The following is a 21,661-nucleotide window of genomic DNA, read 5'->3' on the forward strand; positions in this document are numbered from 1 at the left end:
AGGTGTGGCCCATTCTTGGTTAATGCTCTGCAGGTGGAGGGCAGCCACTCTCGCAGGCTGTTAGTGGCGATGGAAAAGTGAGAACACCTGGGGGTCAAATGACCAGCTGTGGTCATTTTCATGGGCAGCAGAGCTGGGCTTGAGTGGCCTGTATCTGAGCAGGCAGAGCCACCTCATAGGCGATGTACCCCTCTCTTCTCCTAGCCTCTTGTGAGTGGAGAGCTAACCCCTGGAAAGTTGAAACCAGAGGCTCAGCTTCTGGCAGGCGCTGCTGATGGAAAACCACGGCACGAAGTGATGCGAGTCAGCAGCAGTTTGTCGTGCCGGGGGGCATCTGGGAGCCTCCTGCAGCTCTTGGACAAAGCTCTCCGGGAAAGCACCTGCTTCCCAAGCGCTGCTGGCAGGGTGGGAGGAGAGCTGCTGGGTTTTCAGCTGTTGGGATTAAGGCGAGAGCTGCCTGTGACGCTGCCGGTAATTGGCGTGGCCCGGCGGTGGGCTGCTCGCCTCTTGTGGCAGGAGGATTAGGCCTGGCAGCACGTTTCTCTGAAGAAGGCATCGAGCACGGCAGCTCTGTTCAGATGTGAGCGAAACAGCTGCTGCTAGGGTCTGGTTTTATTGTCTAGGTATGCCGGAGAGAAGCTTTGTTGTGTAAAACACGGTTGTAAAGGGAGTGAGATTGATGGAAGGCAGGGTGCCATGAATGGGGTGTGCCCTGTGCCATAAGAGATGTCTTTTCCTCCTCCTTTTCTTTCCCCACTCCTCAAATCCCTGGTTTTCAGTTGTGTCTTGGGCAGAGAGTTGCAGCTTTGATCCTCGTATCACAGGTAGAGCGTCCTGCTGTGCCGAGGGTTTGCTTTGTGTTTCCGTGGGCTGAGGAAAGGAGATCACAGTATCATCAGGGTTGGAAGAGACCTCACAGATCATCAAGTCCAACCCTTTACCACAGAGCTCAAGGCTAGACCATGGCACCAAGTGTTCTTCAAGCTTAGGTTGTTCAGCAGTCTGTACCTGGGGGTTTGGGGTGACACCGGAGCAGGCTGCTGTTTGGGGCTGGGTGGTGCTGCACTGAGCCAAAGGACTGTGTCAGAGGACACAGTCTCAAAGCTGTGCCAGGGCAGGTTTAAGCTGGACAGTAGGAAGAAATTCTTCGTGGAAAGAGTGGATTGGTCATTGGAATGGGCTGCCGGGGGGGGTGGTGGAGTCACAGTATCACAGTATCATCAGGGTTGGAAGAGACCTCACAGATCATCAAGTCCGACCCTTTACCACAGAGCTCAAGGCTAGACCATCCCTGGAGGTGTTTAAAAGGAGACTGAATGAGGCACTTAGTTAATGCATAGTTAATTTAGAAGGGTTAGGTGATAGGTTGAACTCGATGATCCTAGAGGTCTCTTCCAACCTGTTTGATTCTGTGAAGCTGGAAATCTGACAGAAATTAGCAAGTGTTTTGTTTGGTAAGGGGGTGAGGGGGAGGAGGAGTTGGTTTATTGTTATTATTCCCAAAACATCCATCTGGCATCTTTGCGGGCAGAGTCTTTTATTGATGATGCACACTGCATGTCTTCTGTCAAGTAATAATAATAATGGTGATGATGATGATGATGATAGCAAAGGGCTTTTATCTTTGCTCTGCATACATCAGTGCTTTCAGGAAGTGGCCCCACTCATGCTGTGTTGTGACCTAGCTCCTACTGGTGCCAGTCCTTGCCTTGAGGAGCAGTCTGAGCTTGAGAGGAGATCTCCAAGTAACAGAAGTCAGGTTTTGCAATAATTAGAAGGTATATTTAGACATTTTGGGTTTGTTTTCACAAGTGGAGAGGAGAGGTGAGAAAGGGAAGTGGAGCATTCTGCTCCTGCTGAAATAATGAGCATTTTTTCTCATGGTCTTCATCAGGAACAGGATTAGAGCCTGAAGGCTTCAGCCATAGAGGCAAAGTTTCACCTGCGTAATTAAACTTGAAATTGCTTTCCCCTTCCCTATTGATTGTTTCTTGTTTTGTTGAGGTGAGGAATACTTTTTTTTTTCCCAGTAGGGGAAAATGTTAGAAGGATTGGATTCTTTGTACTAATGGCTGAGATTAAGACCTCTTTTTTTATTCCAGCTGACCATTCAAATCTCTGGGATAACCTCTATCCTACTCTGCAAAGGTCCTGCCATGTGCACTGTGTGTCAGCACAGCAGCTTTTGTGTTGGGCTTTGCATTCCAGCAGAATCCTGCCCCAGCTGAATAGTCACAGAGAGCAAAGTTGGAAGTTTGGGGGGGGTGTTGTTTAGTAGTATGATGTGCTGAAGCCATTTGTCTCTGTGTGGGTATATATATATATATATATAAATGGGAGTGCTTTGCAAAGCAAGCAAGGGGGAAAATGGGACTGCATTGTTTAGGGTTTGCTGACTTACACTTTTACACTGAAGCCTTTAATTAAAACCAACTCTGCTAACATTTATGGGTTTGTCCTAGAAGAGGTGTTCACATCAGAAGTTTCACTGAAGCCTGTCATCTCCTGAACAAATATTGAAGGGAAGAGTTTTCTGCCCATTTAGGGACTTGCATTGCTTTCAGAAGGTGCCCACTTAGGGACTTGCATTGCTTTCAGAAGGTGCCCACTTAGGGACTTGGATTGCTTTCAGAAGGTGCCCACTTAGGGACTTGCATTGCTTGCAGAAGGTGCCCACTTAGGGACTTGGATTACTTGCAGAAGGTGCCCACTTAGGGACCTGGATTACTTGCAGAAGGTGCCCACTTAGGGACCTGGATTACTTGCAGAAGGTGCCCACTTAGGGACTTGGATTACTTGCAGAAGGTGCCCACTTAGGGACCTGGATTACTTGCAAAAGGTGCCCACTTAGGGACTTGGATTACTTTCAGAAGGTGCCCACTTAGGGACTTGGATTACTTTCAGAAGGTGCCCACTTAGGGACTTGCATTACTTTCAGAAGGTGCCCACTTAGGGACTTGCATTACTTTCAGAAGGTGCTAGGCAGGTGCCAGAGCAGGTGGAAGAGAAACTCTGGGGAGCACACCTGGGTCAAGGAGGGAATTTTGGGTTCTGGATGAGTTCAGGAATCTCACCATTATTTTATCCTGTACATCATCTGCATTTCCACACTCAGTGTACCCAGTGCAGGGGGTGGGTAGTAAACCTGCACCCCCTTATTTGCTTACTTAGAGGAACGTTTACTTAGCTCTTTTATTTTTCCTTCCTCTATATTTCTCTCTTTTTTAATGAAACTTTACTTTGAGGTAGATAAATGTTTGGAAATATATCCTGACAAAGTATCCTGTGCTATATAGTATTCTTCTGGCAATCAGAAAAGATTAGGGCAGTTTGGATGCCTCGTGGGTGAGGACTTCCTAAGCAGATGCTACCCCACAGCCTTGTGATGTCCCTGAGGAGCTGTGAAGCGTTCCAAGGAAGCAATAGGTTGTGGTGATGTGAGGAAAACAAATGGGTATGTGCATGCCACCCTAAGGACCTGTTGCCATCAGGGCACGAAGTGATGAGCTGCACAGGGGGTGGCTTTTCCCACTGCTCTTTGCACACCCTGTTTTTCCCCTGGGCATAGGACTTGAGGTGTGGTAATGTTTGTGCCTCTTATTGCCTGTATCAGCCTGGGCTGTAATTGTGCCTGCTTACACTGGAGTTTCTCTTCCTTTTCATATGTCTTATTTAAGCTTTCCAGTCTGGGGCAAATTTGGTGAGGGAAGGGCTTGACCCAGAGCCTGCAGCAGTGGTTGCACAAGCTGTCTCTCATCCCTAAGGCTTTGTGTGCCTCACCCGGAGTCTGAAGGGGATCAGAGGTCAGGTTTTTTATGCAGAAACCTGGAATGATGTAAATATGTGACAGCTCTCATTTAGTCCTCAGTTTTCATGCAAAACTTAGACCTGCTAAAATGTCACAGCTGCAGCTCATTACACCCAGGCTGGGCTGAAAGCAGCCCTGCTGAGCTTGAGCATCTTCATTGTGCAGTCAGAGCTGAGGGCTCCCAAGTTCACAGAGATAAACTGCCCAGTAGCAGTCATTTAAAACACTCTTCTTGCTTTTCCTTTTGGCTTTGAAGGGGCAGGTAGGGATGCAGTAGGAGCCTTACAATGCTTTTACATGGAGCAAAGCTGGAGGTGGATAGGTTCAGACTGGAGGAGGAGGAAGTTTTTGAGCAGGAGAGTGGTGAGAGGCTGAAATAGGTTGCCCAGGGAGGTGGTTGAGGCCCCATGGCTGGAGGTGTTTTGAGGCCAGCCAGGATGAGGCTGTGGCCAACCTGCTCCGGGGTAGGGTGTCCCTGGCCATGGCAGGGCATTTGGAACTGGCTGATCCTTGTGGTGCCTTCCAACCCTGACTGATTCTATGACAATCAGAGGTGGCCAGTTGCATTCTGCAAAATACAGATCCATGCAGATGAGGTTCCAGGGGTGTCATCCCTCCCCTTCCCCAGCGTGCTACGGTTATAACATGGAAAGCTGATGTGGCTTGGAAGGGGAATGGGATGGGGGGCTGGAATTTGCCTGTGTCAGAAAGGCACTGGAGAGCAGCATTAAAAACATGAAATGAATGTTGAGTGACATTGCAAGAGGTTTGACTTGCTTTTATTTCTCTAAATGCCTGTGCAGATAGCTGTGAGGTGACACTTCCACAGTGTTGTAAAAGCTGTATTAATTGAGAGAAACCCCCAAACCTGTTCTTTCTAACTCTCCTCTGCTCCCATCATGTTTTACTTAATCATTATGTTTTGGAATATATGAACCTTGTTTCTTTTAGGAGGATACAAAAATTTTCTGACCCTGAACGTGTTTAAGGGTCATAGAATCAAGCAGGTTGGAAGAGATCTCCAAGCTCAACCAGTCCAACCTAGCACCCAGCCCTGGCCAAGCAACCAGACCATGGCACTAAGTGCCTCAGCCAGGCTTGGCTTCAACACCTCCAGGCACAGCAACTCCACCACCTCCCTGGGCAGCCCATTCCAATGCCAATCACTCTCTCTCCCAACAACTTCTTCCTAAGATCAAGCCTTGGATGTGGTGCTTAGGGATATGGTTTGCAGTGAATCTTGCAGAGTAGGGTTATAGGTTCGACTTGGTGATCCTGAGGGGCTTTGTCAACCTGGTTGTTTGTTCTAGTTTGAGCCTAGCTGGGGTGTTTTGGTGAGAGGAATTAGATGATAGGCTGTGGAAAGGAAACAGTGGTGATGTCTGCTGCACTCAGAGGCTTGCTGAGATGTAGAAGAATGAGAGCACAAACATAGGTAACAGGAGTTGCTCTGGGGCTGCATAAACTTCTCTCTCTAACTTGCTGCCTGACTAATCCTTCTGCTTCCTAACCCTCCTGGCCTATTCTCTGAAGTCACCTTGAACATAAGGCCAAGTCTGGTGTAAGGTAGAAGGGTGGGGAGAAGGTGGAAGGGTGGTTGGGAGCCCCTCCTGGGGACTCAGGTTTCTGGGAGGGCTGTTGTGTTCCTGTATTACTTTTTAACTCCTATATTTCTCTCTATAGCTGTAGATACTGTAAATACCTGCTTTTATATTGTGCTAAGCTGTAAGTATAAAGCTCCATTTAGTTTCCAATGGCTGAGTCCAGTCTGGGTGATTTTGCTTGGGGGGGGCAGGGAACACCCAAACCATCACAATGTTTCTGTGATACCTTTTTGCCGATGCTCCTCTCTCATCCCTTCTCTTTTCTCCTGCTCCTTTTTTTTGTTGAGTGGTTTGTTTGTTTGAAGCAGGCAGTGTTACACAAGCCCAGACTTCAGTAGCTGCTGAATCTCTGGTGGCTGTTCCAAACAGAAATGTTTTGACGTGGGTTACTCTTTTGTTCTAGGGAGCTAACCGCATTCCAAGCGCCTGCTTAATCAGAACAGGTTTGTGGCTGTGTGTAGTGTTTAATGCCTTCCTCTTTCTCTTTGTGTTTTATTTCAGGGCACCTAGATGACGATGGGCTGCCACATGGGTTCTGTACTGTCACCTATTCGTCGACAGACAGGTTTGAGGGGAACTTTGTGCATGGAGAAAAGAATGGCCGTGGCAAGTTCTTCTTTTTTGATGGAAGGTAGACACTGACTCTCCAGTTCTTCATCTGTGTTCTCCCTCCTGCTTCCAGTACAAAACTAACCCACGTGGAACTTATGCTGCTGACTTTCTTGATAAGCTTTCTCATTAAAAAAAACCTGTCTTGGGTCTAGTTTAAATTTCCCAGAGACTCAAAATGTTATATATAACAGAACCAATACAATGTGATGTATAACACTATAATACAGTATGATATAGAACAGGGCCAGTGCAAGATGATCTGTAGCACTACAGTGCAGTATGATGTGTACCAGGGCCAGTGCAATATGATCTATAGCATTATAGTGCAGTATGATATGTACCAGGGCCAGTGCAATATGATCTATAGCATTATAGTGCAGTGTGGTATGTACCAGGACCAGTGCAATATGATCTATAACATTACAGTGCAGTATGACATGTACCAGGGCCAGTGCAATATGATCTATAGCATTATAGTGCAATATGACATGTACCAGGGCCAGTGCAATATGATCTATAGCATTATAGTGCAATATGACATGTACCAGGGCCAGTGCAATATGATCTATAGCATTATAGTGCAGTGTGGTATGTACCAGGGCCAGTGCAATATGATCTATAGCATTATAGTGCAGTGTGGTATGTACCAGGGCCAGTGCAATATGATCTATAGCATTATAGTGCAGTGTGGTATGTACCAGGGCCAGTGCAATATGATCTATAGCATTATAGTGCAATATGACATGTACCAGGACCAGTGCAATATGATCTATAGCATTATAGTGCAATATGACATGTAACAGGACCAGTGCAATATGATATATAACAGAACCAGTACAATAATAGGATTCCTTCCCCTCTTTCCCCCCCTCCCTCTTTTGGAAAGAAAGGAATTAGAGGTAGAGAGGAAGAGGATAAAACACCACACCCAAATAAATAGTCCTGCTTCAATTTGGAAGTTAAAAGACAAAACTTGAACAATGAACAAAAGGTATTTAAGGTAGAAGAGTTACAAAGAGGTATAGGGTAAGGAAAAACAAGAGACAAAAAGGTATCTGTACATTACTCCTCATCCTGTCATTACAAGACCTCATCAGTAGTCACTCCCCAGCCCTCCTTAGCCCCCTTCAGATACTGGAAGGCCACTCCAAGGTCTCCTGGAAGCCTTCTATTCTCCAGGCTGAAGAGCCCCAAACTCCCTCAGCCTGTCCTCAGAGCAGAGCTGCTGCAGACCTCAGGGCCTTCATGGCCCTCCTCTGGGCTCACACCAACAGTTCCATGTCTTTGTGCTGGGGGCTCCAGAACTGCACCCAGGACTGCAGGTGGGGTGTGAGGAGAGCAGAGCCAAGGGGCAGAATCCCCTCCCTTGCCCTGCTGCCCATACTGCTCTTGCTGCAGCCCAGCACAGGGTTGTGTCTGGGCTGCACTCACACTGCAGGCTCCTGCTGAGCTTTTCATCACCCCAGACCCCCAGGGCCTTTTCCTCAGGGCTGCTCTCAGCCATTCCCCACCCAGCCCGGAGCTGTGCCTGGGATTGCACTCACCCAGGTGCAGGACTTTACACTTGGCCTTTTTGAATGTCATGAGGTTGGGCTGAGCACACCTCTGCAGCCTGTGCAGGTCCCTCTGGATGGGTCCCTGAAATTGGACTAGTCCATGCCTACACATGGTTTCTTTGGGCAGGGAGGAGTGTCAGTGGTCTTCAGTATGAGCCCCTCGTACATCTTCCCCCCCTCAGTGCAGTGTTTGTCTCTGCAGTTGCTCAGAAGTTCCTCCAAAGGAGCAGCAGATGTCTAAAATGACAGGATTCTTCTTGGCTTTGCAGCTGTCAGTGGCACTATGAATAGCAGCCCTTAAAGTGGCAGTGGTGCAGGGCTCCACTCTCCTCCTGGCTCAGCAAACTTCTGAGCAGGAGGAGCCAGAGGTATTGTGCTGCCTGATTGAGTCAGTTCCTTTTCTCCACTTGACTTTTGGAGTTGCTGCCTGCTGTGGATGGTGCTGGTGTTGTTTTGGTTTTTTTCTTTCATCCCTGAGTGTGCTGCTTTGAGGCTAATTGGAGTACTCTAATGAGAGAAATTAGATCATTGGTTGTGAAAAGAAATTAATGATAAAGTCTGTAGCATTTTCTGGTTTGCTAAAGGCAAAGTATAAACAATTTGTCCTTCTTCTGCCTTTGTGGTGGGTTAAGAACTTTCCCTTCCCCAGGCCATAGAAGTTTTCCAGACCAGCACAGACAGCTTAGAAGTGAGATAGAATCACAGAATGGTTTGGGTTGGAAGAGACCTTAAGGATCATCCAGTTCCAGCCCCCTGCCGTAGGCAGGGACACCTCCCACTAGAACAGGTTGCTCAAGGCCTCATTCATCCTGGCCTTGAACACCTCCAGGGAGGTTGTGGAGCACAGAATCACCCAAAGTGATCAAAGATTGGGTGATTCTGTGCTCCACAGCCTCCCTGGGCAACCTGTGCCAGTGTCTCACCACCCTCACTGCAAAGAACCCTTTCCTAACATCCAGTTTGAACCTCCCCTCTGCCAGTTTAAACCCGTTCCTCTTCATCCTGTCATTACAAGACCTTGTCAATAGTCCCTCCCCAGCCTTCCTGTAGCTCCCTTCAGATACTGGAAGGCCACTAAGAGGTCTCCTTCACGCCTTCTCCAGGCTGTAGAGCCACAAATCTCTCAGCCTGTCCTCATAGCAGAGCTGCTGCAGCCCTCTCAGCATCCCCGTGGCCCTCCTCTGCACTGGCTCCAGCAGTTCCATGTCCTGCTTGTGTTTGGGGCTCCAGAACTGCACCCAGGACTGCAGGTGGGGTCTGAGGAGAGCAGAGCCAAGGGGCAGAATCCCCTCCCTTGCCCTGCTGCCCACACTGCTCTTGCTGCAGCCCAGCACAGGGTTGTGTCTGGGCTGCACTCACACTGCAGGCTCCTGCTGAGCTTTTCATCAGCCCAGACCCCCAGGTCCTTTTCCTCAGGGCTGCTCTCAGCCATTCCCCACCCAGCCTGTATCTGTGCCTGGGATTGCACTGACACTTGACCTTGTTGAATCTCATGAGGTTGGCCTGGGAACAGCTCTGCAGCCTTACAAGCATATACACACAATCTATTTGCAGGTATTTACAGTCATATACAAATTAGATAAAGTACAGAAATCCAAACTCCCTCCTGGACAAAGAAACTGCCCAGAAGGGGCCCAAAGCCTCTCTGTTTCTCGCTCTCTTCCTTCCTAGACAGAAACCAAAACAAGCAGCAAAGCTTATTTGTCACTTGGTCAGCCAAGATTAGTGGCAGATGTTAGAGCAGAGCAAAGGAGAAGTGAAGAGAAACAGTGTCCTGGGACAAAGTGAGGCAAATGGTGATCTGGGCTAGGGGACTGTACGTCGTCAGTAGATTTGCAGATGACACCAGGCTAGGAGCAGCTGTGGAGCTGTTGGAGGGTAGGAGAGACCTGAAGAGGGACCTTGCCAGGCTGGATGGGTGGGCAGAGGCCAATGGGATGAGACTGAACAAGGCTAAGTGCAGGGTTTTACACTTTGGCCACAACAACCCCAAGCAGCACTACAGGCTGGGGACAGAGTGGCTGAGAGCAGCCAGGCAGAGAGGGAGCTGGGGGTGCTGGGAGAGAGGAGCTGAAGATGAGGCAGCAGTGCCCAGGTGGGCAGCAGAGCCAATGGCATCCTGGGCTGGCTCAGGAGCAGTGTGGGCAGCAGGACAAGGGAGGTTCTTGTGCCCTGTGCTCAGCACTGCTCAGGCCACCCCTTGAGTGCTGTGTCCAGTTCTGGACTCCTCCATTGCAGAGAGATGTTGAGGTGCTGGAAGGTGTCCACAGGAGGGCGCCAAAGCTGGGGAGGGGCCTGGAGCAGAGCCCTGTGAGGAGAGGCTGAGGGAGCTGGGGGGGTGCAGCCTGCAGCAGAGGAGGCTCAGGGCAGAGCTCATTGCTGTCTGCAGCTCCCTGAAGGGAGGCTGTAGCCAGGTGGGGTTGGGGGCTCTGCTGCCAGGCAAGCAGCAACAGAAGAAGGGGACAGAGTCTGAAGTTTTGTCAGGGGAGGTCTAGGCTGGATGTTGTTAGGAAGTTCCTGGCAGAGAGAGTGATTGGCATTGGAATGGGCTGCCCAGGGAGGTGGTGGAGTTGCTGTGCCTGGAGGTGTTGAAGCCAAGCCTGGCTGGGGCACTTAGTGCCATGGTCTGGTTGATTGGCCAGGGCTGGGTGCTAGGTTGGCCTGGCTGAGCTTGGAGCTCTCTTCCAACCTGCTTGATTCTATGATTATTTGTCAGTCACATGTAATTGTACATCCTGGTAAGTGCATTGTGTCTGTATGCTTGCAAGTTTAGTGTTGCTGTCAATAGAGCTTTATCTTATTTCCAAGCCATCTGAGCTGCTCTGGTACGTTCTTAACATTGTGTGTATGTGTGTTGGGGGTGGGTAAGTTTCTCAACTCACTCCAGTGAGAAAGAGTTATTTATTCAGTTATGCAGAAACTGATTTGGCCTCCGAGCTTGGATGAAGAAAAATCTCCACTGTTGCTGGTAATGGCTTATTATAGCCTGTGTGTGGAACTGAAAACCAGTGCTGCCCAGCAGCTGACCTCTCTAAAACAGCCTTTATGCTTTTTTGAAGCTGGCAGACAGCATCTCTCTGGCCTCACGTAGATAATGCTTCTGTGCTTGTTGATAATCTCAGCAGAGCAGTGGCTGATTGTACAGTCAGAGGAAGAAAACTGCCCCTGCTATGCTGTTTTGTTAAGGGCTGCTCCTTCAAGTAATGCAGGGTACAGAGAGTGCTCTGTGGGGAAGCTCAGGCTGCTGCTGAACCTCTGCTGTAGTGTTGCAGTGTTCCCTGCTCTTCTTTTAAGCTTTGTGCTTATGGTGCCCACTTCAGGAACTAGCAGAAGGGAAATACACCCCCAAAAAAATAAGTCTCTGATGTAGTTTTGGAAAATGAGGTATTTTTATCAGCTGCCCTGATGCTGTTTTAATGTAGCCAAAGCAGTGACCCTGGTTACTAAAGGTGCTGCAACTCACCCAGCTCTGCCCAGCTAGCAAGCAAGTTGCTGTCTGAAGTGGATGGTGTAGGGGTCACAGACTCAGAGGATGTTAGGGATTGGAAGGGACCTAAAGAGGTCAACCAGTCCAACTCCCCTGCCAGAGCAGGACCAGACCATCTAGCTCAGGTCACACAGAAACACATCCAGACAGGCCTTGAAAGTCTCCAGAGACTCCACAACCTCTCTGGGGAGCCTGTGCCAGTGCTCTGGGACCCTTACAGTCAAGAAGTCCTGGGAGTGCTGGTGGATACCAAGTTAGCCATGGCACAGCAATGTGCCCTTGTGCCCAGGAAGGCCAGTGGGATACTGGGGTATTAAGAAGAGTGTGTCCAGCAGATCAAGGGAGGTTCTCCTTCCCCTGTGCTCTGCCCTAGTGAGACCTCATCTTTAATATTGCCTTCAGTTTGGGGCTCCCCAGTTGAAGAGGGACAGGGATCTGCTGGGGAGAGTCCAGTGGAGGATGATGAGGGGACTGGAGCACTGCCTGATGAGGAGAGGCTGAGGAACCTGGGACTGCTTAGTCTGAAGAAGAGAAGACTGAGAGGGGATCCAATAAATATTTATAAATATCTGGGGGCTGAGGGGCAGGCTCTGCTCACTGCTCCCTGTGATGGGACAAGGTGCAATGGGTGTAAGCTGCAGCACAGGAGGTTCCACCTCAACACAAGGGAGAACTTCTTGACTGGAAGGGTCCCAGAGCACTGGCACAGGCTGCCCAGAGAGGCTGTGGAGTCTCCTTCTCTGGAGACTCTCAAGGCCTGTCTGGATGTGTTTCTGTGTGCCCTGAGCTAGATTGTATGCTCCTGCTCTGGCAGGGATGTGGACTTGATGATCTCCTTGGGTCCCTTCCAACTCCTGACCTCCTGTGAGCCTGTGAAGTTCCCCCTTGTGTTGAGGTGTGCAGCACCCCCTGTGCTGCAGCTTACACACACTGCTTCTTGTCTGATCTCAAGGAGCAGGTGAGCAGAGCCTGTCATGCCATTGTCCCCCACGACCCCCAGCCCTCAGATGTTTATAAACATTGATGAAATCCCCTCTCAGTCTTCTCTGCTCCAGACTAAGCAGCCCCAGCTCCCTCAGCCTCTCCTCATCAGGCACTTCTCATAGCCCTCTGCTGGACTGTCCCGAGCATATCCAGGTGTCAGGATGTGTTTGTGGGAGGAATGACCTAGCATGAACCTGGCTTTGGGGCTTGCTGTTTCCATCAGCTGTGCCGTGGGCAGGGCTGAGTGTTGATGGAGAAGAGAAAGAAATCCCCAGGAGGTCTCGAAGCTCTTCTCCCCATTCAGCATCCTGTGCCTGGGTGCAGTAGGTGAGCTGCTTTCAGCGTTCCTGGCTCAGCCTCCCTCGCAGGCTGCCGGTAAAGGCTGAGAGCTGAGCAGCTGTGGGTCTGTTGTTTGGGAACAGTTGAGTCATGTCAGGCAGTGGACTGGCAGCAGTGTAAGCGTTTTCAGAGTGTTGGGAAACAGGATTGCCTGCCTGGTTTGCCTCACTGAAAGCTTTTCCCTTTAGTTAGAGTCACAGAACTAACCAGGTTGGAAGAGACCTTCAAGATCGAGTCCAGCCTAGCACCCAGCCCTGGCCAGTCAACCAGACCATGGCACTAAGTGCCCCAGCCAGGCTTGGCTTCAACACCTCCAGACACAGCAACTCCACCACATCCCTGGGCAGCCCATTCCAATGCCAGTCACTCTCTCTGACAACAACTTCCTCCTAACATCCAGCCTAGACCTCCCCTGACACAGCTTCAGACTCTGTCCCCTTGTTCTGTTGCTGCTTGCCTGGCAGCAGAGCCCAACCCCACCTGGCTACAGCCTCCTTTCAGGGAGCTGCAGACAGCAATGAGCTCTGCCCTGAGCCTCCTCTGCTGCAGGCTGCACACCCCCAGCTCCCTCAGCCTCTCCTCACAGGGCTGTGCCTCATCCAGTCTTTTCTTGGACACCTCCAGGGACAGTGACTCCAGTGACACTGGCTGGAGGGAGACTGCTGAGCAAACGAGGAGAAGCTGTGATTGCCACAGTGGTGGTGTCTGGTTTGGGGAGGGTTTGCAGTAGCAAAGCAGGCAATAACAGTTACCTCCTACTCGGACCTGAGCTTCTTGAAGGTTTTCCCTCAGCCTCTCTGTCCCACTGTTGTGTTGAATGAGGAGCAGGCTTGCATCGAGCCTTCAGCTTCACCTCAGAAGGGTGAAGAATCTCCCACTGTACCTTTCCTTTCTCTTTCCCAGCACTCTGGAAGGCTACTATGTTGATGATGCCTTGCAAGGCCAAGGAATCTACACTTACGAGGATGGAGTGGTCCTTCATGGCACCTACGTGGATGGAGAGCTGAATGGACCAGCCCAGGAGTACGACAGCGACGGGCGGCTGATCTTCAAAGGGCAGTACAAAGACAACATTCGGCACGGGGTCTGCTGGATTTACTACCCGGTAAGCCTCACCCCCTGCCCTCTTCCTTGCAGAGTAGCACCACTATGCAGGCACCTTCTCTCCCTTGCACCTCTGCTCTTCCTTGCAGAGTAGCACCACTATGCAGGCACCTTCTCTCCCTTGCACCTCTGCTCTTCCTTGCAGAGTAGCACCACTATGCAGGCACCTTCTCTCCTTTGCACCTCTGCACCACTTCCTTGCAGAGTAGCACCACTGTGCATGCACCTTCTCTCCCTTGCACCTCTGCTCTTCCTTGCAGAGTAGCACCACTATGCATGCACCTTCTCTCCCTTGCACCTCTGCACCACTTCCTTGCAGAGTAGCACCACTGTGCATGCACCTTCTCTCCCTTGCACCTCTGCACCACTTCCTTGCAGAGTAGCACCACTGTGCATGCACCTTCTCTCCCTTGCACCTCTGCACCACTTCCTTGCAGAGTAGCACCACTGTGCATGCACCTTCTCTCCCTTGCACCTCTGCACCACTTCCTTGCAGAGTAGCACCACTGTGCATGCACCTTCTCTCCCTTGCACCTCTGCTCTTTCTTGCAGAGTAGCACCACTATGCATGCACCTTCTCTCCTCAGCTGAACCAAATACCCATGGTGACTGTGCTGGTTTGAGGCCAAGTAGGATTAATGAGAGAAATCAGATCATTGGCTGTGAAAAGAAAATAGTAGTGGTTTCTACATTGCCCCTTGGTTTTGCTTAGGGATATGAGAACAAGAAATAATAACAAAGAGATCAGATCAGAGGGATGGAGCAGTTCTTCTATGAGGACAGGCTACAAGAGTTGGGGCTCTGCAGCCTGGAGAAGAGAAGGCTTGGAGGACACCTCTTAGTGGCCTTCCAGTATCTGAAGGGGGCTACAGGAAGGCTGAGGAGGGACTATTGACAGGGTCTTGTAATGACAGGATGAGGAGGAATGGGTTTAAACTGGCAGAGGGGAGATTTAGACTGGATGTTAGGAGGAAGTTCTTTGCAGTGAGGGTGACGAGACACTGGCACAGGTTGCCCAGGGAGGTTGTGGAGCAGGGAATTGCCCAATGTGATCCAAAGATCACATTCAGTGATTCTCTGCTCCACAACCTCCCTGGAGGTGTTCAAGGCCAGGTTGGATGAGGCCTTAAGCAACCTGTTCTAGTGGGAGGTGTCCCTGCCTATGGCAGGGAGTTGGAACTGGATGATCCTTGAAGTCTCTTCCAACCTAAACCATTCATTCAAAAACTGGATACATTTTCCATGTGCTTTTATAACTCTGCTAGTTAGGGCAGTGATACTTGTCCTAGGTTTTAGGGGGGAGGCTTTTAATGCAACTTCTAAAGTTGTAATTCCCATTCAACCTCACACAGCAGCACTCCAGACCTGAACCTTTCAGTCTTTGTGCTGAGGAAGGGGAAACATCTGCATGTAATTAAGATGCTGGTCCAAGCCCAATCTATTTCTATGCTGTGTTAAGTCAGTTCCAGATTCATTCTAAATGCTCCACCATTGGCAGTTCATATTAGTTTGCTCTTTGTCACTCTTGCCACCAAGCATGTGTTGGAATCAGCAACCACTTTGGTGTATGCTGCCAAACAAGCAGCAGCTTTGCAACCCCAATGTGTAAGATTCACAAACCTGCCCCTTCAAGTTGTATGTCTCCTGTTTAATCTTTCAGCTGCTAAAGTCTTGCTGTACCTCTGGGAATGTGGATATTTAGAGCTTGTTAATCACTGTTAATGGTGCCAGGCTAAGGGATGCAAGGGGTTTCAAACAAACCCTTTGCCATGGCAGCAGTTGTTTCTGTATGGCTCTGTGTGAGAGGCTTTGTACACTGATTTTTCTTTTACCCAAACCTAAGGTTTGCTGTTTCTTACTAAAGTATGTTTGAAGCTCTTTCATCCTTGAACAAAATAGTGCCACTTTATGAAACAGAGTCCCTGTGCAGTGATCCTGATCTAAAAAATCAGTCTGCTTCCACATCACACCTGCTGGTTTTGCTCCTGGGCATTGTTTGGAGATGTTTCCTTGTCCTTTTCTGAAGGAAACACTTGAAGTTGTTAGACCTGAGCTGCTCTCTGCATCTCCTTCTGCAGTTCTCTGAATAGACCTAACCTGAGTTGCAGGCAAATCACAGATGGCAAAGCCCAGGGCTAAAATGTGTAAATTAAGAGTGTTGCTGCTGATAGCTTTCAGTTGTTCTCACTGAATACCACTTGATGTCATGGAGGGGGATGCTGGGGCAAGGAAGCAAATCTTAGGCATCTTTTTTTTGATGAGCCACAAGTTATTAGTGAAGAAGGCCAGGTATGGATTTTGTTTCTTTCCTGCACCCTAACCTTGTATTAAAAAAACTCAGACAGTGTCTGTTGGTGGCTTTCAGCCTTGATTGGAAAGCTGTTCACCTGCAAGTCTTGCCAGTTGGAGCTCAGTATCTGTGTCACACAGGAAGACAGACTTTGGGTTTTGCCTGTTTCAGACAATGTTGAAACCTCAATTCTTTTCTTTTTATCAGTTTTACTCTGACTGGAATGACCACTCAGCTTCTGGCTCATTTGCATGATCTCACATCTGAACCTACTGTAGTTTAGGTTTACTGCTGTAAATAGTTGGGGCAAAGCTCTTCCACTGACTGAAGATAGATAGAACTAAATGCTCTGCCTGTTCTTTCTTGCCTGTGCTTTCAGGATGGAGGCAGCCTTGTGGGAGAAGTGAATGAAGAAGGGGAGATGACTGGGGAGAAGATTGCCTATGTGTACCCTGATGGCAAAACTGCATATTCTGGAAGGTTCATAGATGGAGAAATGATAGAAGCGAAACTGGCAACTCTGACATCTCTGGAGGATGGGAAACCTCAGTTTGAAGTCGTCCCAGGAAGTAAGTTCAGCTTAACAGGGAAACTTGCACTGTCACCACCAGCTCTGGGCTGCAAACAACATGGTTTGGTTCCTGTCATCATAGAATCAACCAGGTTGAAGAGAGCTCCAAGCTCAGCCAGCCCAACCTAGCACCCAGCCCTGGCCAAGCAACCAGACCATGGCACTAAGTGCCTCATCCAGGCTTGGCTTCAACACCTCCAGGCACAGCAACTCCACCACCTCCCTGGGCAGCCCATTCCAATGCCAATCACTCTCTCTGCCAACAACTTCCTCCTAACAGCCAGCCTGGCACAGCTTGAGGCTGTGTCCCCTTCTTCTGTTGCTGCTTGCCTGGCAGAAGAGCCCAACCCCACCTGGCTACAGCCTCCCTTCAGGTAGTTGCAGGCAGCAATGAGCTCTGCCCTGAGCCTCCTCTGCTGCAGGCTGCACACCCCCAGCTCCCTCAGCCTCTCCTCACAGGGCTGTGCTCCAGGCCCCTCCCCAGCTTTGGCGCCCTCCTGTGGACACCTTCCAGCACCTCAACATCTCTCTTGAACTGAGGGACTCAGAACTGGACACAGCACTCAAGGGGTGGCCTGAGCAGTGCTGAGCACAGGGGCACAAGAACCTCCCTTGTCCTGCTGCCCACACTGCTCCTGAGCCAGCCCAGGATGCCATTGGCTCTGCTGCCCACCTGGGTACACTGCTGCCTCCTCTTCAGCTCCTCTCTCCCAGCACCCCCAGCTCCCTCTCTGCCTGGCTGCTCTCAGCCTGTCTGTCCCCAGCCTGTAGTGCTGCTTGGGCTTATTGTGGACAAAGTGTAGAACCCTGCACTTGGCCTTGTTCAGTCTCATCCCATAGATGAGCATAGTTGGAAGCGGAGAGGGAAGCCATGGTCTGGGTGTAGCTCTGGGAGCTGGGTTTATGCAAGTGAGTGTCAGCACTGTGAATGTTCTGGCATCTCTGTTAGGGACCTGAAAGGACAGAGGGACAGGAATGAGTACACTAGATTCAGTTGTGTAACAGTGTGATTCGCCAGCTCCCTTCTGCTGGTGCTACTGCTGGAATGTACCTCTGCAGTGGTTATGGTCACAGTGGTGCCTTTGGCCCCTGAGGCAGGGCAGTGATGTCTGGAACCTACAGTTCTGATGTGATTTTGTTGCTCGAAGGTGCATGTGCTGGAGTAATAATGAGTAATAAAGAGGGACTATGTTAACATATTCTCTGCTTTCCCAGCAAAGACTGCTTCACTTGGTGTGAAGGAGGAACATAAAACTCAGCGAGGAGGCAGAAAAGGGCAAATGCTTTTGTTGTTTAATTTTGTCAATCACTCAAAATCACAACAAATAAAACCCATCTTCTGAGAGACTGCAGCTGTGCTTTGCAAACAGGATTTAGTTAGGCTCTGGAGGAAGCTACCTTCAGCCAGACCAGATCTCAGGCACCAGAGCCAGTGGCCTTTTATCCAATTTGGCAGTACTGTGTTTTAACCTGTCTCCCAGGCAGCTGGTTGCAGAGGGATGCAAGGATCTAATGGCAGCTGTGCCACTGAGCTGCCTCCTTAATGGCAGGAAATAAATGACTGTAGCAAGTGCCAAGTCTGGGGGTTGCAAGTCAGGAGGATGGGGGGCAGGCTCTGCTCACTGTCCCTGGGATAGGACAAGGAGCAATGGATGGAAGCTGCAGCACAGGAGGTTCCACCTCAACACAAGGGGGAACTTCTTGACTGGAAGGGTCCCAGAGCACTGGCACAGGCTGCCCAGAGAGGTTGTGGAGCCTTCTTCCCTGGAGGCTTTCAAGGCCTGTCTGGATGTGTTCCTCTGTGATCCATGCTAGATTGTATGCTTCTGCTCTGGCAGGGGGATTGGACCAGATGAACTCTGGAGGTCCCTTCCAGCCTCTAAAGTTCTGTAGTTCTGTGACCCTCAAGTACACTAAGGGGGGGGGAAATAAACCATCCTGTAACAGTAGCTCGCTGAAGACCTTCTACAGATGCAGTTCTGTTGCACATCTTTTTTTGTGTGTGTTTTGGAAGCCTTACAGCACATTTCTTGCAGTGATGACAATTTGATTTTTGCGTGTCTCAATTAAGTTAAAGGTTGCTTGCTTTCAGTACTGCTAATGAGCTCATTTCCTTGGGTAATTTGTTGGTTTGTTTGGGGTTTTTTTAGGCCCAGTGTACAGTTTTGACAAATCCACTTCATCCTGCATTTCAACCAGTGCACTTCTTCCTGATCCTTATGAGTCAGAGAGGTAGGTCCTCCTCCCTTCTCCTCCTCCCTTCTCCTCCTCCCTTCTCCTCCTCCCTTCTCCTCCTCCCTTCTCCTCCTCCCTTCTCCTCCTCCCTTCTCCTCCTCCCTTCTCCTCCTCCCTTCTCCTCCTCCCTTCTCCTCCTCCCTTCTCCTCCTCCCTTCTCCTCCTCCCTTCTCCTCCTCCCTTCTCCTCCTCCCTTCTCCTCCTCCCTTCTCCTCCTCCCTTCTCCTCCTCCCTTCTCCTCCTCCCTTCTCCTCCTCCCTTCTCCTCCTCCCTTCTCCTCCTCCCTTCTCCTCCTCCCTTCTCCTCCTCCCTTCTCCTCCTCCCTTCTCCTCCTCCCTTCTCCTCCTCCCTTCTCCTCCTCCCTTCTCCTCCTCCCTTCTCCTCCTCCCTTCTCCTCCTCCCTTCTCCTCCTCCCTTCTCCTCCTCCCTTCTCCTCCTCCCTTCTCCTCCTCCCTTCTCCTCCTCCCTTCTCCTCCTCCCTTCTCCTCCTCCCTTCTCCTCCTCCCTTCTCCTCCTCCCTTCTCCTCCTCCCTTCTCCTCCTCCCTTCTCCTCCTCCCTTCTCCTCCTCCCTTCTCCTCCTCCCTTCTCCTCCTCCCTTCTCCTCCTCCCTTCTCCTCCTCCCTTCTCCTCCTCCCTTCTCCTCCTCCCTTCTCCTCCTCCCTTCTCCTCCTCCCTTCTCCTCCTCCCTTCTCCTCCTCCCTTCTCCTCCTCCCAATACTGTCCACATTTCTTTGCTGTTAAACATTCAGGGCCAAATTTTTGCAACCCTTTGTTCATTTAAACCTGTGCAAGGTGAGGTGTGTAAAGGGTTTGTGAAATGGAGCTGATAGTACTGCACATGGAGTCAGCGTTGGACTCAGCTGAGTTTGTTCCTGCTCTGCAGGATAAAGTTACACTCTGGTGGATAGAACAGAGGTAACTTTCTTTTTTTTAAGGGATTAGACAGGGATAATTTCTTAGCATTTCAAAGGCACATTCAGTCAAGTCCTGCACTCCACTGACAGTCCATGTCTGCAACTCTCTGAGCCAAAAAGCATCCCAATGCTGTTCTCTCTTTCCTAGATGCTTAACTAGCTTCGGTTTGCAGGGCGCTGCGTTTGGTGCATCTCACTGCCTGGCACGCCTGGTACAAAGTGTTCTCCCCTCCCAGCAAAAAGGCAGGGGTGAATTGTCAAGCTAGAGGAGAGTGAGGTCCTGTTTGTGGCATCCTCTGTACTATCAAGATGTGCTCCTCAGCAATCTGTAGTCTGCTTCTATGGCTGTTCTGCAAGTACACATCTTACCTAGCCAGCTAAGAGGCTACTACTAAGGGAGTAGTCCTTGTGGCTTGTAGTCCTTTTCTGATAGTCTGAGATAACTAAACAAGCAGTTAGTAAAATCTGGCACTGAGTGCTGGAAGATCAAGGCCTCCACCTTGAAAACTTGCTCAGTGAAGGGTGAGGCTGTGCATGTACACACCAGCAGCTTCAGCTAAGAGAGGATCTCTTGAGTTCTGACACGGTGTTGAGGGTGTTCCTGAGTTTAAAGCAAAGTTGAAAGGCAATAGAGTGGCACTTTGGAGAACAAACATTTCCAATTAACAGATAAAATCAGCCCTCACTTTACACCAAATCCCCATTTGACAAAGTAGAACAAGATGGAAGAGAGAAGGGAGAAAGGAGCTGGTTTGGGAAGGTTTGAATTGTTGCTGTTGTTACTGCACTGAAGGATTTAGTCTTTGTGGCAGCAGCGTAGTGATAATGCTGCTTGAAAGTGAAGACTGTAGCTGCTCACTAACTCCATGCCCCTTTTCCCCTTGCAGGGTGTATGTTGATGTGTCTCTCATTTCCAGTGCTGGAGAAGGATTGTTTTCCAAAGTAGCAGCAGAAGCCAGCACGGTTATGTCCTTCTACAACGGAGTGCGAATTACACACCAGGAGGTAAAGGAGACAAAGAAAGTCAGACTGAGTTCTCATTGCTCCTGCTGAAATCTTCCTACAGGAGAATTTTACACCCACCCTGCCCTAAGGTTTAACGTGGTGGAGTTTAAGTTAAAGAGATTGCATGTTCACCTCTGTGTGTGTAGCATCAAGGGTGGTGGTTGTGTGGGTTTGCTTTTAACAGCTTGCAGGGAAAGCTTTAATTGCATGAATTTGAATGTTTGCATTCAGCTTGCTGGCAAAGTTGATCCCTCCCCACGCACACAAAGCTGAACTTTTGCTTTCCAAACTAGGTAGATGGCAGAGACTGGGCCCTCAATGGGAATACCATATCCCTGGATGATGAGACAGTCATAGACGTGCCAGAGCCCTACAACCACGCCGCCAAGTACTGTGCCTCACTGGGGCATAAGGCCAACCATTCTTTCACTCCTAACTGCATCTATGACCCGTAAGTAGAGTCCCATGGTGCAAGAGTGCAGTCTGGGTTCACAATGTGGGGCTGGGAATAAAGGGTCCAAGCCCTGAAAGAGCTTCTGCTGATGAGGGTGTAGTGGACGGAGACCTTGAGTCTGTTGAGACATGTTGTGGAGTATCTTGAAGTTTGCAACTGTGTTAATGTTGTTGTGAACTTAAAATCATAGAATCAAGCAGGTTGGAAGAGACCTCCAAGCTCAGCCAGGCCAACCTAGCACCCAGCCCTGGCCAAGCAACCAGACCATGGCACTAAGTGCCTCATCCAGGCTTTGCTTCAACACCTCCAGGCACGGCGACTCCACCACCTCCCTGGGCAGCCCATTCCAATGCCAATCACTCTCTCTGCCAACAACTTCCTCCTAACATCCAGCCTAGACCTGCCCTGCCACAGCTTGAGGCTGTGTCCCCTTGTTCTGTTGCTGCTTGCCTGGCAGAAGAGCCCAACCCCACCTGGCTACAGCCTCCCTTCAGGTAGTTGCAGACAGCAATGAGCTCTGCCCTGAGCCTCCTCTTCTGCAGGCTGCACACCCCCAGCTCCCTCAGCCTCTCCTCACAGGGCTCTGCTCCAGGCCCCTCCCCAGCTTTGGCGCCCTCCTGTGGACACCTTCCAGCACCTCAACATCTCTCTTGACTTGAGGAGCCCAGAACAGGACACAGTACTTAAGGTAGCCTCA

General features: G+C 50.0%; 1 protein-coding gene across 2 annotated transcripts in view; it reads left to right on the forward strand.

Moving 5' to 3' along the window:
• SETD7 (SET domain containing 7, histone lysine methyltransferase) overlaps positions 1 to 21,661 on the forward strand; it is a 32,373-nt gene that overhangs the window by 1,093 nt on the left and 9,619 nt on the right. Inside the window, exons 1-7 of one of the 2 annotated variants that reach the window (XM_064149532.1) lie at positions 168 to 210; positions 5,914 to 6,043; positions 13,294 to 13,495; positions 16,164 to 16,353; positions 18,506 to 18,587; positions 20,393 to 20,510; positions 20,804 to 20,961. In XM_064149532.1, the coding sequence (XP_064005602.1) occupies positions 183 to 210; positions 5,914 to 6,043; positions 13,294 to 13,495; positions 16,164 to 16,353; positions 18,506 to 18,587; positions 20,393 to 20,510; positions 20,804 to 20,961 (908 nt within the window). In that variant the 5' untranslated portion in view covers positions 168 to 182. Of the gene's footprint in view, positions 1 to 167; positions 211 to 5,913; positions 6,044 to 13,293; positions 13,496 to 16,163; positions 16,354 to 18,505; positions 18,588 to 20,392; positions 20,511 to 20,803; positions 20,962 to 21,661 lie in introns of those variants that run through there. The other variant, XM_064149530.1, reaches the window with a different exon arrangement.

The sequence above is a fragment of the Pogoniulus pusillus genome, chromosome 10 (assembly GCF_015220805.1).
Source record: "Pogoniulus pusillus isolate bPogPus1 chromosome 10, bPogPus1.pri, whole genome shotgun sequence".
NCBI classification, from domain to species: domain Eukaryota; kingdom Metazoa; phylum Chordata; class Aves; order Piciformes; family Lybiidae; genus Pogoniulus; species Pogoniulus pusillus.